Source organism: Mastigoproctus giganteus, chromosome 7 (assembly GCF_048544385.1).
Source record: "Mastigoproctus giganteus isolate SK-2022 chromosome 7, ASM4854438v1, whole genome shotgun sequence".
In the NCBI taxonomy this organism is placed as follows: domain Eukaryota; kingdom Metazoa; phylum Arthropoda; class Arachnida; order Uropygi; family Thelyphonidae; genus Mastigoproctus; species Mastigoproctus giganteus.
Window position 1 is genome coordinate 52,106,624 of NC_143581.1, and position 15,891 is coordinate 52,122,514.

The following is a 15,891-nucleotide window of genomic DNA, read 5'->3' on the forward strand; positions in this document are numbered from 1 at the left end:
TCAGCTTCCCCAGGCCCACATATTGCGAAGGGACCCAGAATTAGAGTCCAGGTCTGCTATGGAAAAGGGCAGTTTTTTTTTCAGGGGCCCAATACTGACTCTTGATGCCCTTGTATGATACTATGACAGAGCAGTTGAAATTCCTGGATAATGGTGATATATCTAATAAACTGGCCACTCAGCATAGAGTACCATATGATAAAATAGATTTAAAAATAAAAACATAGGCATATACCACCAAGGTTGACACAGACAGTGGTGACATTATATCATAAAAAATAATTAATAATACAATGCATACACACACAGATTCTAAATTATGCTGACAAAATTATATGGTTAGTTAAATGCAGAATATCAATTTAGTTTGTCAACAAGCTGAGCAGGATCATCAATATATGAGCAGACCAGTGTGCTGGTCATTCATATGAGCAGACCAGTGTGAATCATCCCTTTCTTTCTAGAAAAGGATGAATCACACTGAGAGAGGAAGGGGAATCACTTTGTTGTGCTAAAATTTCATTCTAATAAATATCAGTGAAAATGAAATAAATAAATTTGCTGTTTATACTACAGGCCAACCACGTGGTCAGAGGAGTTCACAAGAAACAACATCCCATTTAGCAGTCCCCATTCTTGAACCACAGCCATGTGTACGTTTATAATAAATAAATAAATATAACAATTGATTTATTTTACTCAAAATCAACTTTAAAATCAATAATAAATTTAATAATATCTCACAAAATACATGTAACTATAAAAGGAAAAATATTTTGTACAGAAGGTATCGTTGAGAGCATATTTTATTTATTTATATAAATTCCAGACTCTAAGAAATATGATACAGTAGTATAACTTATTTTATCTATATTTTTATGGGAGTTCAACTTTAGGGCAATCGAAAATGTGGGGGTTCAACTTACATCAATTCAGGTTCTCTTTCTATAAACTGAGTGAACTGCTTATGTGAATGTAAGTAAAAAGCCTGAAATCATGAAAACACAAGGCTTATTTTGTTATTGCTTCCAATTTGCCCTTCATAAGTTTTCTTTGAGGATTTTTTAAAAATTTATTCTACAAAATAAACAGAAAAAAGAGAAAGGTACCAAAAAAACATGTACTGAAATTCATAATCACACATCATTTAATTTATTTTTTGGTGAAATGGTGCCAAAATGCTGTACATTTGCATGCTAGTGGAGGGGGAGAGGGATGTAATTCATTCAAAAATGTGAAAAATGTAGAGGGCATAGTATTCAGTTCTTTCGGTGCATTTTTTAAAATTTTCATATTTTTCTTAAAGCAAAGATGCTCATAACCATATTTACAATTTGGCTACCCAGTGCTGTTCATAATTTCCGAAAAAAAAAAACATTTCTTCTCTACTAAACCAGCACACTTAGACAATATGGATTTGAAAATAATTTGTCATACTGAATTTTTTGCAAAAACTATTTCATTCAAACAAGGCTTAGAAAACATTACTAATATGTCAGCAAGGACAAAAATAATTTTTTTACAGTGAAAATTTCATTAAAACGGTTCATTGCAATGGGATTTTACTGCCTAAGAATTCAAAAAAACCAAAAGCAAAAAAGAAAATTAATCTGCCACAGGAGGCACCACCATCTGCTAAAATTCAGGTCACTGATGGGGTACAGATTACACTGTACAGATTACATTGTACAGATAACAGGGAGAAAAAAAAAAAAGCATTTTTTTTTTTCTCCCTGTTAAAATTCATGGTGATTCTTGTAGATTTGACTTTGCTGAATTCAAATATGGAAAACATATCAATGTAACACCTATTTAAAGGAGAAAGGATTAAAGTCAAAAACTAACTCTAGTAAAAAAGATTTCATATATTTTAAGAAAATGTTACATACAGTACAAAACATTGAACAAAGGGTCTATTAACCTTTTAACTATTAAAAAAATAGTTTAACTGATAACAAAACACTTATTTTGTCATTTTTTGCCTTTTATAATCATCTATTGGTGTCTCCCGTAAGAGATTCCAACAATAGTCTGAAAACATATTTGGACTCCATTTTCCCTGGTATCTTTTTTCCATTTGAGAAATATCTTGGTGAAATCTTTCACAGTGTTTATCAGAGACTGCTCCCAAGTTTTCAGGAAAAATGTCTAAATGGAAATATACAAAATGAAGCTTTAACGACATGTTGCATCCCAATTCTCTGTACATTAAAATTAGCTCATCCACAATTTCACTGTAATTTTGTGATTCCTCATTGCCTAACAAGTTGTGGAAGATGTTTTCAAATGCCTTCCAGGTTATTTCTATAGCAGTATTTTTAGAAAATTCCTCATCTTGGAATAACAGTTTCATTTGAGGACCCACAAGAATTCCCTCTTTTATCTTTGTGATTCAAAGAAACTTTTGCCTCAAACATCCTTCCCCTTTTTTATCCATATTTTCGCAAATATTTTTATCAAACCTAGTTTGATGTGCAATGGAGGTAATTTTTTTTTTTTTTTTTTTTTTTTTTTTTTTGGGTAGTTGTTGGCGCATCGGCATCTGTGGCCATAATGCATCTCCCAAGGTTTTTGCAGTACTCTGATCCAAGCCCGAGGCGGGATTTGAACCCGCGACCTTTGGGTTGCTAGGCAGATACTTTACCCACCCGGCTGGCCCGGTTGGCAGAGGTAAATTGATTTTTGACTTATCCACCAAAGGAGGGTGTGCTACATTTTTCTGGCCTGGTATAGCATTAAATTTTAGTTTCTGAACAGTCTGGCCATTTAATTACCCTGTAGTGGCAATTCTTTGCTCGGCTCTCCCACTCTCATAAAAAGCAACCCTATTTAGTGTATCAACCTTACAACCCAGTCAGCAATGTTACTACTTGTAGGTCAGCACAGATATTCCATTTGTATTCTTCATAGCATATTTTTTTGCAAAAGAACTTGTAGGTTCTTGTATGTTTCCTTCATGTGAATTGCATGGGCCAATGGTATAGACGGATACTTATTTCCATTATGGAGTAAAACTGCTTTCAGACTGACCTTGAATGAATCAATGAAAAGCCTCCACTGCTCGGTGCCGTGCTCCAGATGTAACTCTTTTATTAATTCCTGGACATTGTTACAATAAACCAAAGCACCATCCATGGAGTAATAGGTCATTATGTCAGATTGTCTCTGGCATCACAGCTTCAGCAGTGGAATCTTGGTTTTTGAGTGGTCCAAATCTCTGACAAAATCATTCAATTCTGCCTGAGTGATTAGACGTGGCTTTGCAGTAATAAGGGTTGAAAAGTCTGGATCTGTACTTGTTCTGGGTTCTGCATATTCTGGAGATTCCTTTTCCGATCTTGAAGCAGAGTCAAGTCCATAAGTTTCTGGTGGCTTTGGCATCGTATCATTCTGAAAAACCAACCTTAGAGCAGAAGGTATGTTGAGTTATTCTACTTTATGCTTGGATTTGGGGGTAAAAAACTTGGGAGTAATTGTGCAGTAAGATATGAAGTTTTTTGAGAAGTGCAAACAGGCTGCCAGAGCAGCTCATGGGGTCTTGTCAATGATTATCCCTTTGCATAAGGCAGTGGTCATGCCACACCTTAAGTACTGCAAACAGGTCAGGAGGCCTCATTTTAAGAAGGATGTAGAGCTGCCAGAACAAGTACAGAGAAGGGCAACAAAATTGGTGATGGGGACAAAGGGTTGCTCTTACCAAGAAAAGGCTTAAATTCTGCAAACTGCAGTCTAGAGGCTAGGCACAGGAGAGGTGATCTGACTGAGGTGCATAAGGTCTTGAATGGTTTGAACAGGTTCAATGCTAATGGGATTCTTCCTCCTGCTCAGATTATGCACCTTCGGGAGCAAAAATTCAAATCGAGGAAAAACAGTTGTAGAATAGATGTGTGGAAATTTGCCTTTAGCCTGTGAGTGGTTTATTGCTGGAACAAAATTCCATCTGTCGCTGTGAAAATTGACAGCTTAAATAAATTCAAGGAATAACTGGACAAACTTTTGGAGCGAATGGATGGGTGACATGGGAAGGGTTTTTTTTTTTTCTGGCTGGCACTGTATATAGCTTGCTTTCTTTGCATTATATGCATCTACTAATGCTAATGATAATTTTCCAGAAAAACTAGAAATATTGGTTATGCAAAAGTAACAATCATTTATGTGGTTCCCACCATATCATCAGAACAGCAAAAGGCAGTGAATTATGACTACCTCTCTAAGCCAGCCTTTTAATGTCCTTCAACATCAGCTATAGGAAATCTTTGGAGCCCATACTTTATCTTAATCTATGATCTTACATCCAAAATACAGTTCATAGGTTTTTCTCACAATTTGTGACAGTGGCTTCCACTGCAATTTTAATACCAGTTCTCCATAAATGTAGCAAAAGCTACCAGACTTATTTTGGCAAGATTGCAACATATTTCTTGTGCGGTTGAGGTAAGTACACATTACACAATTAAGAAATTGTAGATTTTTAATTTAGGCACAGTTCACGATTTACACTTATGCACACAACACTTGTTTACAAACACTAATTCACTAAAAACCACTTGTTCAGTATGTTCACCACTCGCTCTCCATAACACTTTTTGAAATATGAAAGTGCCTAGTGACTAGGAATGCTTGCTTGCTGCAGAACCCACTTGTACATATATCGGTAAGAAGTTTCTAGAAGGCTCAGAATGTTTCTAGAGAACTCTGCTGAAAGTTCTAGAACCTTCCAAAAACCCCCACCTTACACATAACAGTATTCTAGAACATTTCAGAACATTCTCAAATGTTGTAGAAAGCTCCCGAATGTTCTAGGAAAAAAATAATAATAAATTGATAAAATAGATGGAAATGATGATTAAACCAACTACAGGTCTTGGTTTTAAGACCTGTAGTTTTCAGTCATTAACCTATGATATTTGAAAACTGAGGGTGATGATAACTTTTTAAGCACATATCTGAGTTTTTGAACATATTTCCTATGAGAATCTGTTGAAATTATTTCAGGGAGGAAATTGATGCCGATCAGTGTTATCCTTAAACCATATGTTTAAATGGCAGATTTCCAGGTACTGGCCATACATTTTTTCAGGATGAATGATATTATGTTTCCGTAATTTCTATAATTTGTCTTGGTACAAATATTTGATTGGAAACCCCCCCCCCCAGCCTAAAATCGGACTAAGCTTTCCCCAAGGTAAGATCCAACAATACTTCTAAGTCTCTTCTCTAAGATACTTGCACTCTTTTTACTGGGCATACTAAAGTGTGTAATTCCTCTGTAATTTAGCATTCAGCTTTATTTCCTATTTTATACATTGATAGAATTAATTACCCGCTCCAAACTTCTGGAGCTTTTTCTTGTTACTTTATACTTTCCATAAACTTTTCTACCTCAACAGTGGAGACATTAAATCTCTTCCTCTGCTTCAGCTATAAATCATTTGATATCTTAACATATCCTTTTAAAAGAGCCAAATTTAAAATTTCATAAAAATCCATCCCTGATAGTCAAGTTATTAGATGAAGATAAACAGACAGACAGATAGAAAGGGTGAAAAGAACAAACACTTTTTGCATATAATATGAGAGGGGTATCAAAAAGTTCATAGCGTGACCCAAATAAAATATCAGTAGGAAGATGTCGTTTTTAATATAAGTTGTCTATATATTCAATAACTAACATGTGAAATTTCATTCCCATAGGTGATCGTACACCCGAGATGGAGCCCGGAAACTGTGGAAGGATGCTATGGTTGACAAAGTGTGGAGTATCAAGTAGTGATCAAGTTCCTGCATTTGCAGGGCAAGAAAGCTCAGGAAATTGACGAAGAAATGAACGCTGTGTATTGGCAGAATTGTCCATCCTATCACACTGTAAAAGAGTGGAAAAGCAAGTTCCGGTGCGGTTGTACAAGTGTCTTTGACGAGCCAAGAGAAGGAAGGCCATCAACATCCACAGACAGTAAGACGGTTACAAAGTTTGAGCAGCTGGTGCTGAGTGACTGAAGTGTGACAATTCATTTCATCGCAAATACAGTGGGAATTAGTTATGGGTCTGTCCACAGCATTTTACTTGACCATCTGCACATGTCTAAGGTCTCCGCATGATGGGTTCCAAGATTGCTGATGCCTTTGCAGAAGCAATGTCGAATGCAATGTTCTCGCCAACTATTGGATTTGTGTGATGCAGATACTGAGAACCTTTTTTGATTGAATGTTGACAAATGATGAGTGCTGGGTGTACCAGTATGATCTGGAAACTAAAGAGATGTCAAAGCAGTGGAAGCACACCTCCTCCCCACCTCCCAAAAAGGTAAAGACCGCTCCATCAGCGATGCTTTTAAGGAGAAAAAAAGGCATAGAATGTTATCCAAAGGTGCCCGTCATCTGTCAGATAATGCACCGGCTCACACGGCCGTTGCCACCACCAACTTTTTTGCCCAGCGCGGCAAAAAAAGTTGGCAGTGGCAATGGTCATATGAGCAGGTGCATTGTGCAGCCGCATTTGCACAACGCTCCACATGATGTAGACGGCGGACGGTGATTGTAGGACGACTCAGCTGGATTGTGTATTTTCCTCTAGCACTTAACATGGATCCCTTAATTCTTAAGGTAACCATAGATGAAGAGAAATAATTTATTTGAAGTAAGAGTTTGTTCTTGATAGTTCACATATATATTTTTGTGTTTTTGAGCATATTTCTGCATGGTGCGATCACTATAGCGCTAGCGATCTTACTGTCAGAACCCTTGATTTGCCTATGTCTCAAGGGCCCAAAATTCTTAACTATATTAGACAGAAAACAAGTTATATCAAGGTTATCTTTAATGGGGAATCTAGATCTAATAATAGATTTAAAATATTTTTAGTTTTTAAAATAGTTTCTTTGTTCAAGGCGATTTTCCCGCCAAAACCGGAAAATCCCATTACTTGGGTTATAACAGGTCTAATTTTGAACAGACACATTAAATTATTTCTCCAAATGGAAAAAAAAAACAATATAATATGGGCAGAATGACTGAAAAGGATCTAAATATGGACGAAAAAATGCAGAAACCAGGAGACAACCCTGACTTAAATATAGAAGATATCCCAAACTCAGATGTCAGTTTTAATGGAAAGAACCCCCAACAATAATGAGCAAATAAATAACAAAGGCACTGAAGCATGTCCCTCAGGCCCCCTTGGTATGAAAAGGGCAAGAAAAGGGAGAAATCAAACAGAAAATAAAGAGTACAAAGAAAAAGATAGCAATGAAAGTACAGAGAACAAAACAGAAGAGGAAATAAGGTTTGAAACCATTAACCAGATTCAAGACCCAATCAAACAAATTAAAGAGTTAAAACTATACCTAGAAGACTTTCTCCACAAGCAAATAAATAGAATAACGTCTGCAACAAGACTACAGATAGTCAAACTGCTGGACAGTCTTGGAGTAGAGTCATAGTGTTCAACACAGAAAACAGAGTTTTAAAAACCAAAGTGGAAACTGTGACAGAAGAAAAAAATAATTATAAAGACATCAACACATTAAGTTATGCGCAAACATCCAGAAATAAAGAAACAAACATTGTTATACTAAAAGCAATGTCTGACTCAGCCCACAAATCCAATGAGGCTGTCAAAGAAACAGTGATGACAGAGCACTAAGTGAATCCGCACTAAGCAAGCGCCGCATTCCCATAAGGTAACATATGTATTTGTGAGTTGCGGTCGGTGCCATAGGACATTTCCTAATCAATAATAAACGGTAGCGAAAAGATGCACAAATGTCGGTCAAAATATTTAATATTCAAATATTTGTACATATAAAATATTCTGCATTACATACGTATATAATTATGTGGTAACTACTTATGTATCAAAATTAAACTTAAAATTCCAATTAAAATCCAATTAATTGATCTAATTTGATTTTAACTGATTTAATTTAATTGATGAATTTAATCATGAAAATTGTGTCGATTTTGGGTTGAACTTTGGCCCTCTTCCAAATAAACTAAAAGGGGTATTAATTTTAAATCCCCTGCAGCATTACCACCTAACAATAAAGTCAACCAATCCTTCACTGCTTTGAAACCTGGCATGTTTTTTTTCTTCTTTCAATGTGAAACTTCTTTTAGGCATTCGTTTTTCCATAAAAGTCCTGCTTCGTCTATGTTAAAAACTTGTTGAGAAGTATAACACATAATATTCCTCTTCAATAATTTTTAAGTTCTTTTTTGAAAGTTTTGGCTCTTTTTTTTTTTTTTTTAGGTCAGTTTTCTTCAGATATTGGCTAATCTCTTTCTCTCTCTCTCTCTCTATAATATTTAACTTAACTGAATTCTGCATTGGATATTATCTTCAATAAAATTAGTTCAAGTCTTTCCATTTCAATCCTAATAGCCGGCCTAGCCCTAGTTGCTTGCAGTGGAACAGCTATCTTTCCCGCTGCAAAAATTAATTCTTTATTTTTTTTATAATTGTTCTTACAGTTAAACTTGCAAGTCCTAAATTATGGCACACATCCGCTTGTTGTTGATGGGAATCGATTTGCTTCAAAACATCTAATTTAATTTTCAGATTCAGTCTTTTTCTTACATTTATAGCCTCCGTACTGCACCCAGATGTTGCTTTTTCATTCTTATCAGCCATTATTAACTCTTCGAAAATGTAACTGCGTTGGTTGCATTAATTACGATACAACCTTCGAGTAAACTGTCCGTTATGCACGATGTCTAATACTGTACTGAGTGATGACTAGACTTCGGATAAATGCATATAATGCAAATATTACAAACAATATACTTGATCATTTTTTTAAATGTTGATCTCGAAATTATGTAACAAGTCACTTACTGCAATTAAATTAGCGTGCGAGAAAATTTCACTGAGCGTGGGAAAATTTATCAAGTCAGCGTGGGAAACGTTTTAATGCTGTTTTGCTAATTCATTTTCAAGCTATCAACTCCATAAAATGAAACAATTTCGTTAAATACGCCAAAAATGCAATCTGTAAAAGAGCTTTATAGTGATCTGTGTCAGTGTTATAGTCAGATACAGGTTATAATATAAGAACAGCGTTATAGTGAATCAGCGTAAAGCTGTTGTTGTTGTTATTTGGTATTTAGGAGCATTAGCAACTAAGGCCATATTGCTCCGAGGATATAGGTAGTCATTCCCTGACCTTTCCGCATCCTCCGTATTTGGTGGTTATGGGCTCGAACCCCGGTCTAATCAAGAAGTGTGTGCTACGCACTGCCACTCCTGCCCACGGAGGCGCCCAGCGTAAAGCGAGCCGCGTTATAACGGGGTCCTGCTGTATACAATTACTTTCTATTTTTATTTCTCTATAAATATTCCTTTTGCCAAATACCTTCTATATCTAGAAGTCATAATTTTGTTTCAAGGATTACAATAAAGCTCTAAAAGTATGTAATAAAACTTACAATATGGAAAGCAGTCACTACTTTTCCTACAATATATTATTAGATTCCTACTTTTTTTTTTTTTTTTTTTGTTAGTTGTTGGCGCATCGGTTTCTGTGGCCATAATGCACCGCCCAAGGTTTTTGCACTACTCTGATCCAAGCCCGAGGTGGGATTCAAACCCGTGACCTTTGGGTTGCCAGGCTGGCACTTTACCCACCCAGCTAGCCCGGTCAGCTAGATTCCTACCCAGCAAGGTCCGATTTGAAAGTAAAAATAGGACTTCGTTAAACTGCTTTATACAGGCTGTATATTTTTCAAAATCCTGTACCAGATTATTACACAGAATTAAAACAACACTAGCAGTACCCCTTGAAAAAAATTTTGCAAGGAGTACTGCTAGTGTTGCAAATTTCTCTAGCTGACCTAAAGAAATGTAGTCCATGTTTGGTCGTGAGCAGGTAAGCCAGTACACGTTGAATCCTTTCTCATTTCTTATTTCTGTAAAATAAAACTATTCTTTCTTTTAAGGTAGGCAGCACTATTAAGAGAAAATTGGCCCATTCTGTAAAATTAAACTAATCTAATTTTTTACTATTTGGAATTTTTATATTTTCCCATGTTTCTGCACACCTAGGAAGAAATATCTTCAATTTTAGGCCAAATCAGTTAGGCCTATCATACGTAATGGCTACAGCTAGCTGTACCCATTGCAAAAATTTTAGAATTGGTAACAGAGTTTTTCTATAACTGTCCTAAAGAAATGTAGTACCTGTGTAGTATCAATATATATGGATAAATGTATTGAGGATCGGTCTTTCAAAATGATCCTGAATACATTTGTAAAAACATGAAAAGGCATGTTTCTCCTTTGCCGCAAGGTATGTTCAACACGAGCAGTCAGAGTAGCATTCTGACTGTGACATTCTTCTAAATCCTTAAATTACTTACCTTAAATAACCTCAAAACAAAAACAACAAATTAACTAATAAGTTGATAACAATAATGATAAAATGATGAGTTCTGAATGTATTAAACGTAACAAATGGCAATTAATGTATGAGCTCATGTGCACAAAGTGGGAGTATATAGTGAGCTGTGATGGAATCCTAACGATTAGTTCTTTCTTATAAGGTAGACAGCACTAGTAGAGAATTTCGCAATTGGTTGCAGAGTTTTATTATAATTATTTTATTTTATTATTTTTTTATTTTTTCAGAACGAAGGACACAATTGTGCAAACGTGCAAATTGTTAATCAGAAAAAATGCCGTATCAACTTAGACAACTATTTGTTTAACAGTTAACATCATTCTGCAGCTCCGTCTATGAAGTGAATGTTGAAATATTCTCGTTTTTAGTACAAAACTGGCCCGATCCATAAAATAAAACTATTCAGAATTTTTAAATTTTAACAACTTTGTGCATACCCAGGAAGAAATATCTTCAATTTGAGACCATTTGCAGTCCAATAGGTTAAGCCTTTCGTTCACACTGATGGAGTAAAGAAAACATCTTCCATATTAAATATATAGATGATATGGAAATTACTCCTAAAATGAGGATAATTAATTCAACAAAAAGATTATGATATTTCAAAACTTCATACTAGAAAGCAACAAAATTTTCAAAAATTACCTATGCACAAAGCAAGGGAAAAAATGCATTCAAATTAAAAAAAAAAAAAAAAAAAAAAAAAGAATCAAATGCATTTGGAATTCCAAATTATTCAGTTACCTGTGTAAGTATATAGGCACGATCTGCAGCAGGAACTCTGACAAGACTAGCATTGATATAGTCCTTGTCTCCTCTTTCCAACCGTACCCTACTATGATCATCTGAAATTAAATGTTAAAATATCAGATTAATAATGGAATTTAAATTTCAAACCTTTTTACAATTCAATATTTTTAATATACCAGACATACGTGATCATATGGTAAAGCAATGTTGGGATTAGGAAATCTCAATCTCAATCTCTCTCTCTCTCTGTATTCCACCCTTTTAAGATATCTATGTTTCTATCAATACACATAACCAAAGAAATAAATGTTACCTAACTAGATATTGAGTGTAGATTTCTATACAAAAGAACCATGGCAAACTAACGGAATGAATATAATTTCCATTCAAAATAAACATAAAATTAATACAAGTATTCCTCAACATGAACTTTCCTCATAAGCAATTTCTAACATATAGTAGATATCACTTCCGACATACAAGCTCAGGATAGATAACCCAGCTCTAAATACACTTTTCTTCTTGTGTAATCCTATAAAATCTTAGGACATGAGTTACACCCTAAAATTTTACATGGGCCTCTGCCCCACATTTCATGTCTCTTCTCAACAAGTTAGGCCACATCTTAAAAAGAAAAGGTGTGTGTGTGTGTGTACGTGTGTGTGTGTTTTGATGTGTGACTGACACACCTGAATACAATATATGTGACTCTCAACTTATGAAAAGCACGTGTTCCTGAAATCAAGCAACAGATGTGTTATAATGGAGCTTCCATTCCAAAAGAATCAAGTAAAAAAATAATTTAAAATCTTTAATTATGGTATAAAGTTTTTAAGTTTTTACACTCGAGTACTATGTATTTTAAACATTTAAAATGTACATTTGTCATAAAATATGACACTGCACAACAAATTTTGATTTTTCCCCTCACAAAATACATATTGCCAAGCATCCACAGACTTAGCACAGAATGCACAGGTTACACTTATTAGAACTTTTAATGAAATTTTAACAAGTATTAAAATAAACAGTGTAAAAACTTAGTAATTTTTTCGTTAGCTTTTTTATTTATTTATTTATTATTATTATTATTATTTTATTTTTTGTAATAATCAGAAGTCTCTCTGATCAATGTCCAGCTATAGTCTGCAAGCATACTCAGCTTCCATCTTTCCTTGGTAAAGTTTCTCCACTAATGTGTTAATTGTGAACTGGGAAACCAATTCCAGTCCCTAAATAGGAATGGAGAAAGAATATTTTCAGAGACATACTGAAACTGAAATTCCAGTAGGCTTGTAATAAATTCTTAATCAAGGTTTTATAGTTGTCTGATCTGTTGTTGCACAAAAAATGTTCACGAACTTTCCAAAAGGATTTCTGAGTTACCAGTTCCAAAAGATTTAACACTTTAAAAATATTCAACTTTCAGCACACTCTCTGATATGCAGCCCTATGAATACTACTCCATTGATTCTGGCACCACTAATGCATGGAAGCAAATTTTAAATAATAAAATCCCCATTCCTATCTACAGCTTTTAACAAATTCTTTATTAGATCTAAGTATACTTTAAGTGGTAGAAAAAATATATTTGTTCTACCTACTAATCACAGATATTTTTTCTTTCCAGGTACAAGATCCATGCAAAGGGGAGCCAAAACTTAGTTTTGTCTCAACGGTTCAAAAAGTAATGATGGGGCTTTTTTTTATTTTTGGTTTTTTTTTTTTTTTTTTTTTTTTTATGAAAATCCCAAACACGAAACGTATTAGAACCTATAGCACTTAGTACCATGCATCAGTTGATGATAAAGAAGACCGAAAATACTTGTTGACATCAGACTTGAATCTGGGGACTAGTTTTCAGGAAATATATGCAAAGGAAGATTGTCCAATAAACAGAAGCTGTACAGATAAATGAAGAACAGCTGATTGTGCAAGTTTGCAGTTTTACAGTATGTGGATGTTCTTTTTTTTGGTAGTTGTTGGCACATCGGCTTCTGTGGCCATAGTGAACCTCTCAAGGTTTTTGCAGTACTTTGATCCAAACCCGAGGCGGGATTCGAACCCGCGACCTTTGGGTTGCCAGGCAGGCACTTTACCCACCTGGCTAGCCCGGTCGGCTGTGGATGTTCACTGGCTGCGGCATGTATTTGGACTGGTTTGTAAGAGAAAGGGGGAATTACAGAAGCCAGTTCAGAAGAATGGTACCCATGGAAGTAACTATAAAAAAATGCATGCAGCAGAAAAGGAACATCTACACAACAGACAGTGGAGAGGCTTTGTAAGAGATGGATCATTAATTAACTTGACTGCCTTCTTTTGAATGGAGTCTAAAAATCTGAGAGAAGTTTTGGAGGCACTCTCCCAGGCGTGAGAACAATATTCCATAGTAGAACAGATTTGAGATTTGTATAGAGTTAAGTAGTTGTTTAGAAGAAAAGTAGCACCAATTGTGAAGTTTTATACTCTCAGCCTGTTCAAAATCTAGTTTGGATTCATTAGCTACTTTACAATTGTTGCAAGCTTCAGTGTAGGCAGATAGTGAACCTGAAGATTTTGAGGTGAGTCTATTGTGCCATGCAACATACTTATCATGAACAGACATAGCAGACTTATTGGAAAACCAAGATTTAGATAAAGTATATATGTTAAGGTGGAGTGTGCAACAAAGGATTTCCTTCCTAAGAGAATAATATCACTGATATGATCTGTATAAACATTAACAACAGAAGATATAAAACAGCAATCCAACCAAGGAAAAGAAGAACAGAAATTTTGCCATCCATCCCATTTTGCATTCTTGTAATGCCAAACAACACAAGACTAAGAATGGCCACGAGAGAAAGGCTCCAGTGGAGAAGAGACCATCACCAAGTCGTGATCTGAGGTGCCTAGAGAACCACACACCTCAACTGTATACTTGGAATGGTTGAGAAAAAAAATATCAAGAATCTTAGCTATGTGGTAATTTCCTGTATTCTGATAGGTAAATAAACAATCTATATGAGGCCATTAGTATCTTGACTGGCTGGGTCCCTGTGACTAGAAAACTGAAGCCAGCTGGAGTTGTGAACATTAAAATTATTAAGGAAAATTACCTCACTATTAGGAAAGTCTAGTTTCAAAGAAAGGAAGTCAGAGTTTCAAATTATTAGTGGAGTTGGGAGAATGATAGTGGTAAGAGATGAAAATGTAAGGATGACTGATCTCTCCATAATTCCCAATCATAACCTCAGACCTTTTGAGGTTATGATGAGAATTACTCTAGAGGCTAAACATGGATTTCACCACTTCAAGCCTCCAATAAGCAAAGCTGTGTACTGCACTGGTTGATGAGCCAGCATACTGCCCTCGTTTATCTACCACTTAATTCTGCCTGGTGACAAAGAGCAGTGGTATTCCTCTGTGTAGTGTGAATGCCACCAATGATAGAATGGGGTAGACTGATTTTAAGTTAGAGAAGATTGAAAAGAGGAGATTCCAAATTACCAAGTCCTTGACAGGGAACATCAGAACAAACATTTGCCACCTTTGAAGCGAAAGAAATTATACAACAAATAATTAGACCAACTGAGATGAGCAACAGTTGCACCAACCAATAATTGGGATTCTATCAGAAAAAGTGAGGTTTAGCTCTAAGTGGAAATGGACCATCATGAAGATTGGAACCAAGACCATGTATATTTGTCGAATGAATAAGGAAATTTTTGGGAAGTACAGATCTTTTAGTAGATAAGTTTGTTCTATTAGTTTGACTATTCACGATGCATTCAGTAAATAAAGTGCAGTGGGGGAGATGTAGGAAGCAATGAAATGTTTGGATATGACATACACATAGCAAGCATATACCCAGCTCTTTGACAGTCCTCCCTGCATACACACTGCTCAGACTGCCTCCAGTGACTAGCTAGTAGAATAGAGGCACCAAGATTATACACTATCTGATCCAGATGCCTCCTAGAAAGTTAACAACAGGTTCAGTCAGTTTATTTAGGAAAAGGAAAAGAAGAAAGAAAGAAGAAAAGAAGAACAGAACAGCCAGGCTACAAAAACTTTTGTAGAGACTAAGCATGGATTTCACCACATCAAGCCTCCAATAAGCAAAGCCATGTACTGCACTGGTTGATGTGCCAGCATACTGCACCTAACATACTGGAGTTCATCTACCACCTAATTCTGCCTGGTGACAAAGAGCAGTGGTATTCCTGTGTAATGTGAATGCCACACCTTTACCTCTGCTTACTCTGGTTCACATCTGGGCAGTTGCCTCCAGTATATTAGGTGCAGTTTTTCAGAACTTGCAGTGGGGGTGAAAGATATCCAGGGTCACTCACAGGCCCACTATTATGATAGTGCAAGCAGGGGACAGTTATTGCAGAATGACTCACTTCACAGAAATTAGGTGTCCACTTGAATATCAGTTCCACCAGCATTTTCGATTTCCATTTAGCAAGCCCCAGCTTGTCATAACCTAAGAGAATGTCTGTGGCAAGTCCCAGGGACCAAAATACAGCCAGATCATAGACCTAAAAGAATCCTCATAACTTTAAAATCTTTGCAGATTCATTTCTTATATTTATCATATCATTTTAGACTTAATTTTAAAAAGATGATGATAAACCTCCATTGTCTGGTTTATGTTCTTTTCCAAGAGCATCAAACACTCCGTCAACATCATCAGTAGCAAAGTGAATGAAGAGCCCATATATTAGGTGCAATGTGTCTACTTGTTAAAATATGAAGAAAA

The 15,891-nt window shown here is 35.6% G+C and overlaps 1 protein-coding gene across 2 annotated transcripts in view; it reads right to left on the reverse strand.

Annotated features, from left to right (window-relative positions):
• Nucleotides 1-15,891, reverse strand: part of Ptp61F (Protein tyrosine phosphatase 61F) — a 259,988-nt gene that overhangs the window by 129,300 nt on the left and 114,797 nt on the right. For both annotated transcript variants that reach the window (XM_090377659.1, XM_090377658.1), the window contains exon 3: nt 11,139-11,239. In XM_090377659.1, coding sequence (XP_090233785.1) covers nt 11,139-11,239 — 101 coding nt within the window. The remainder of the gene's footprint in view (nt 1-11,138; nt 11,240-15,891) is intronic.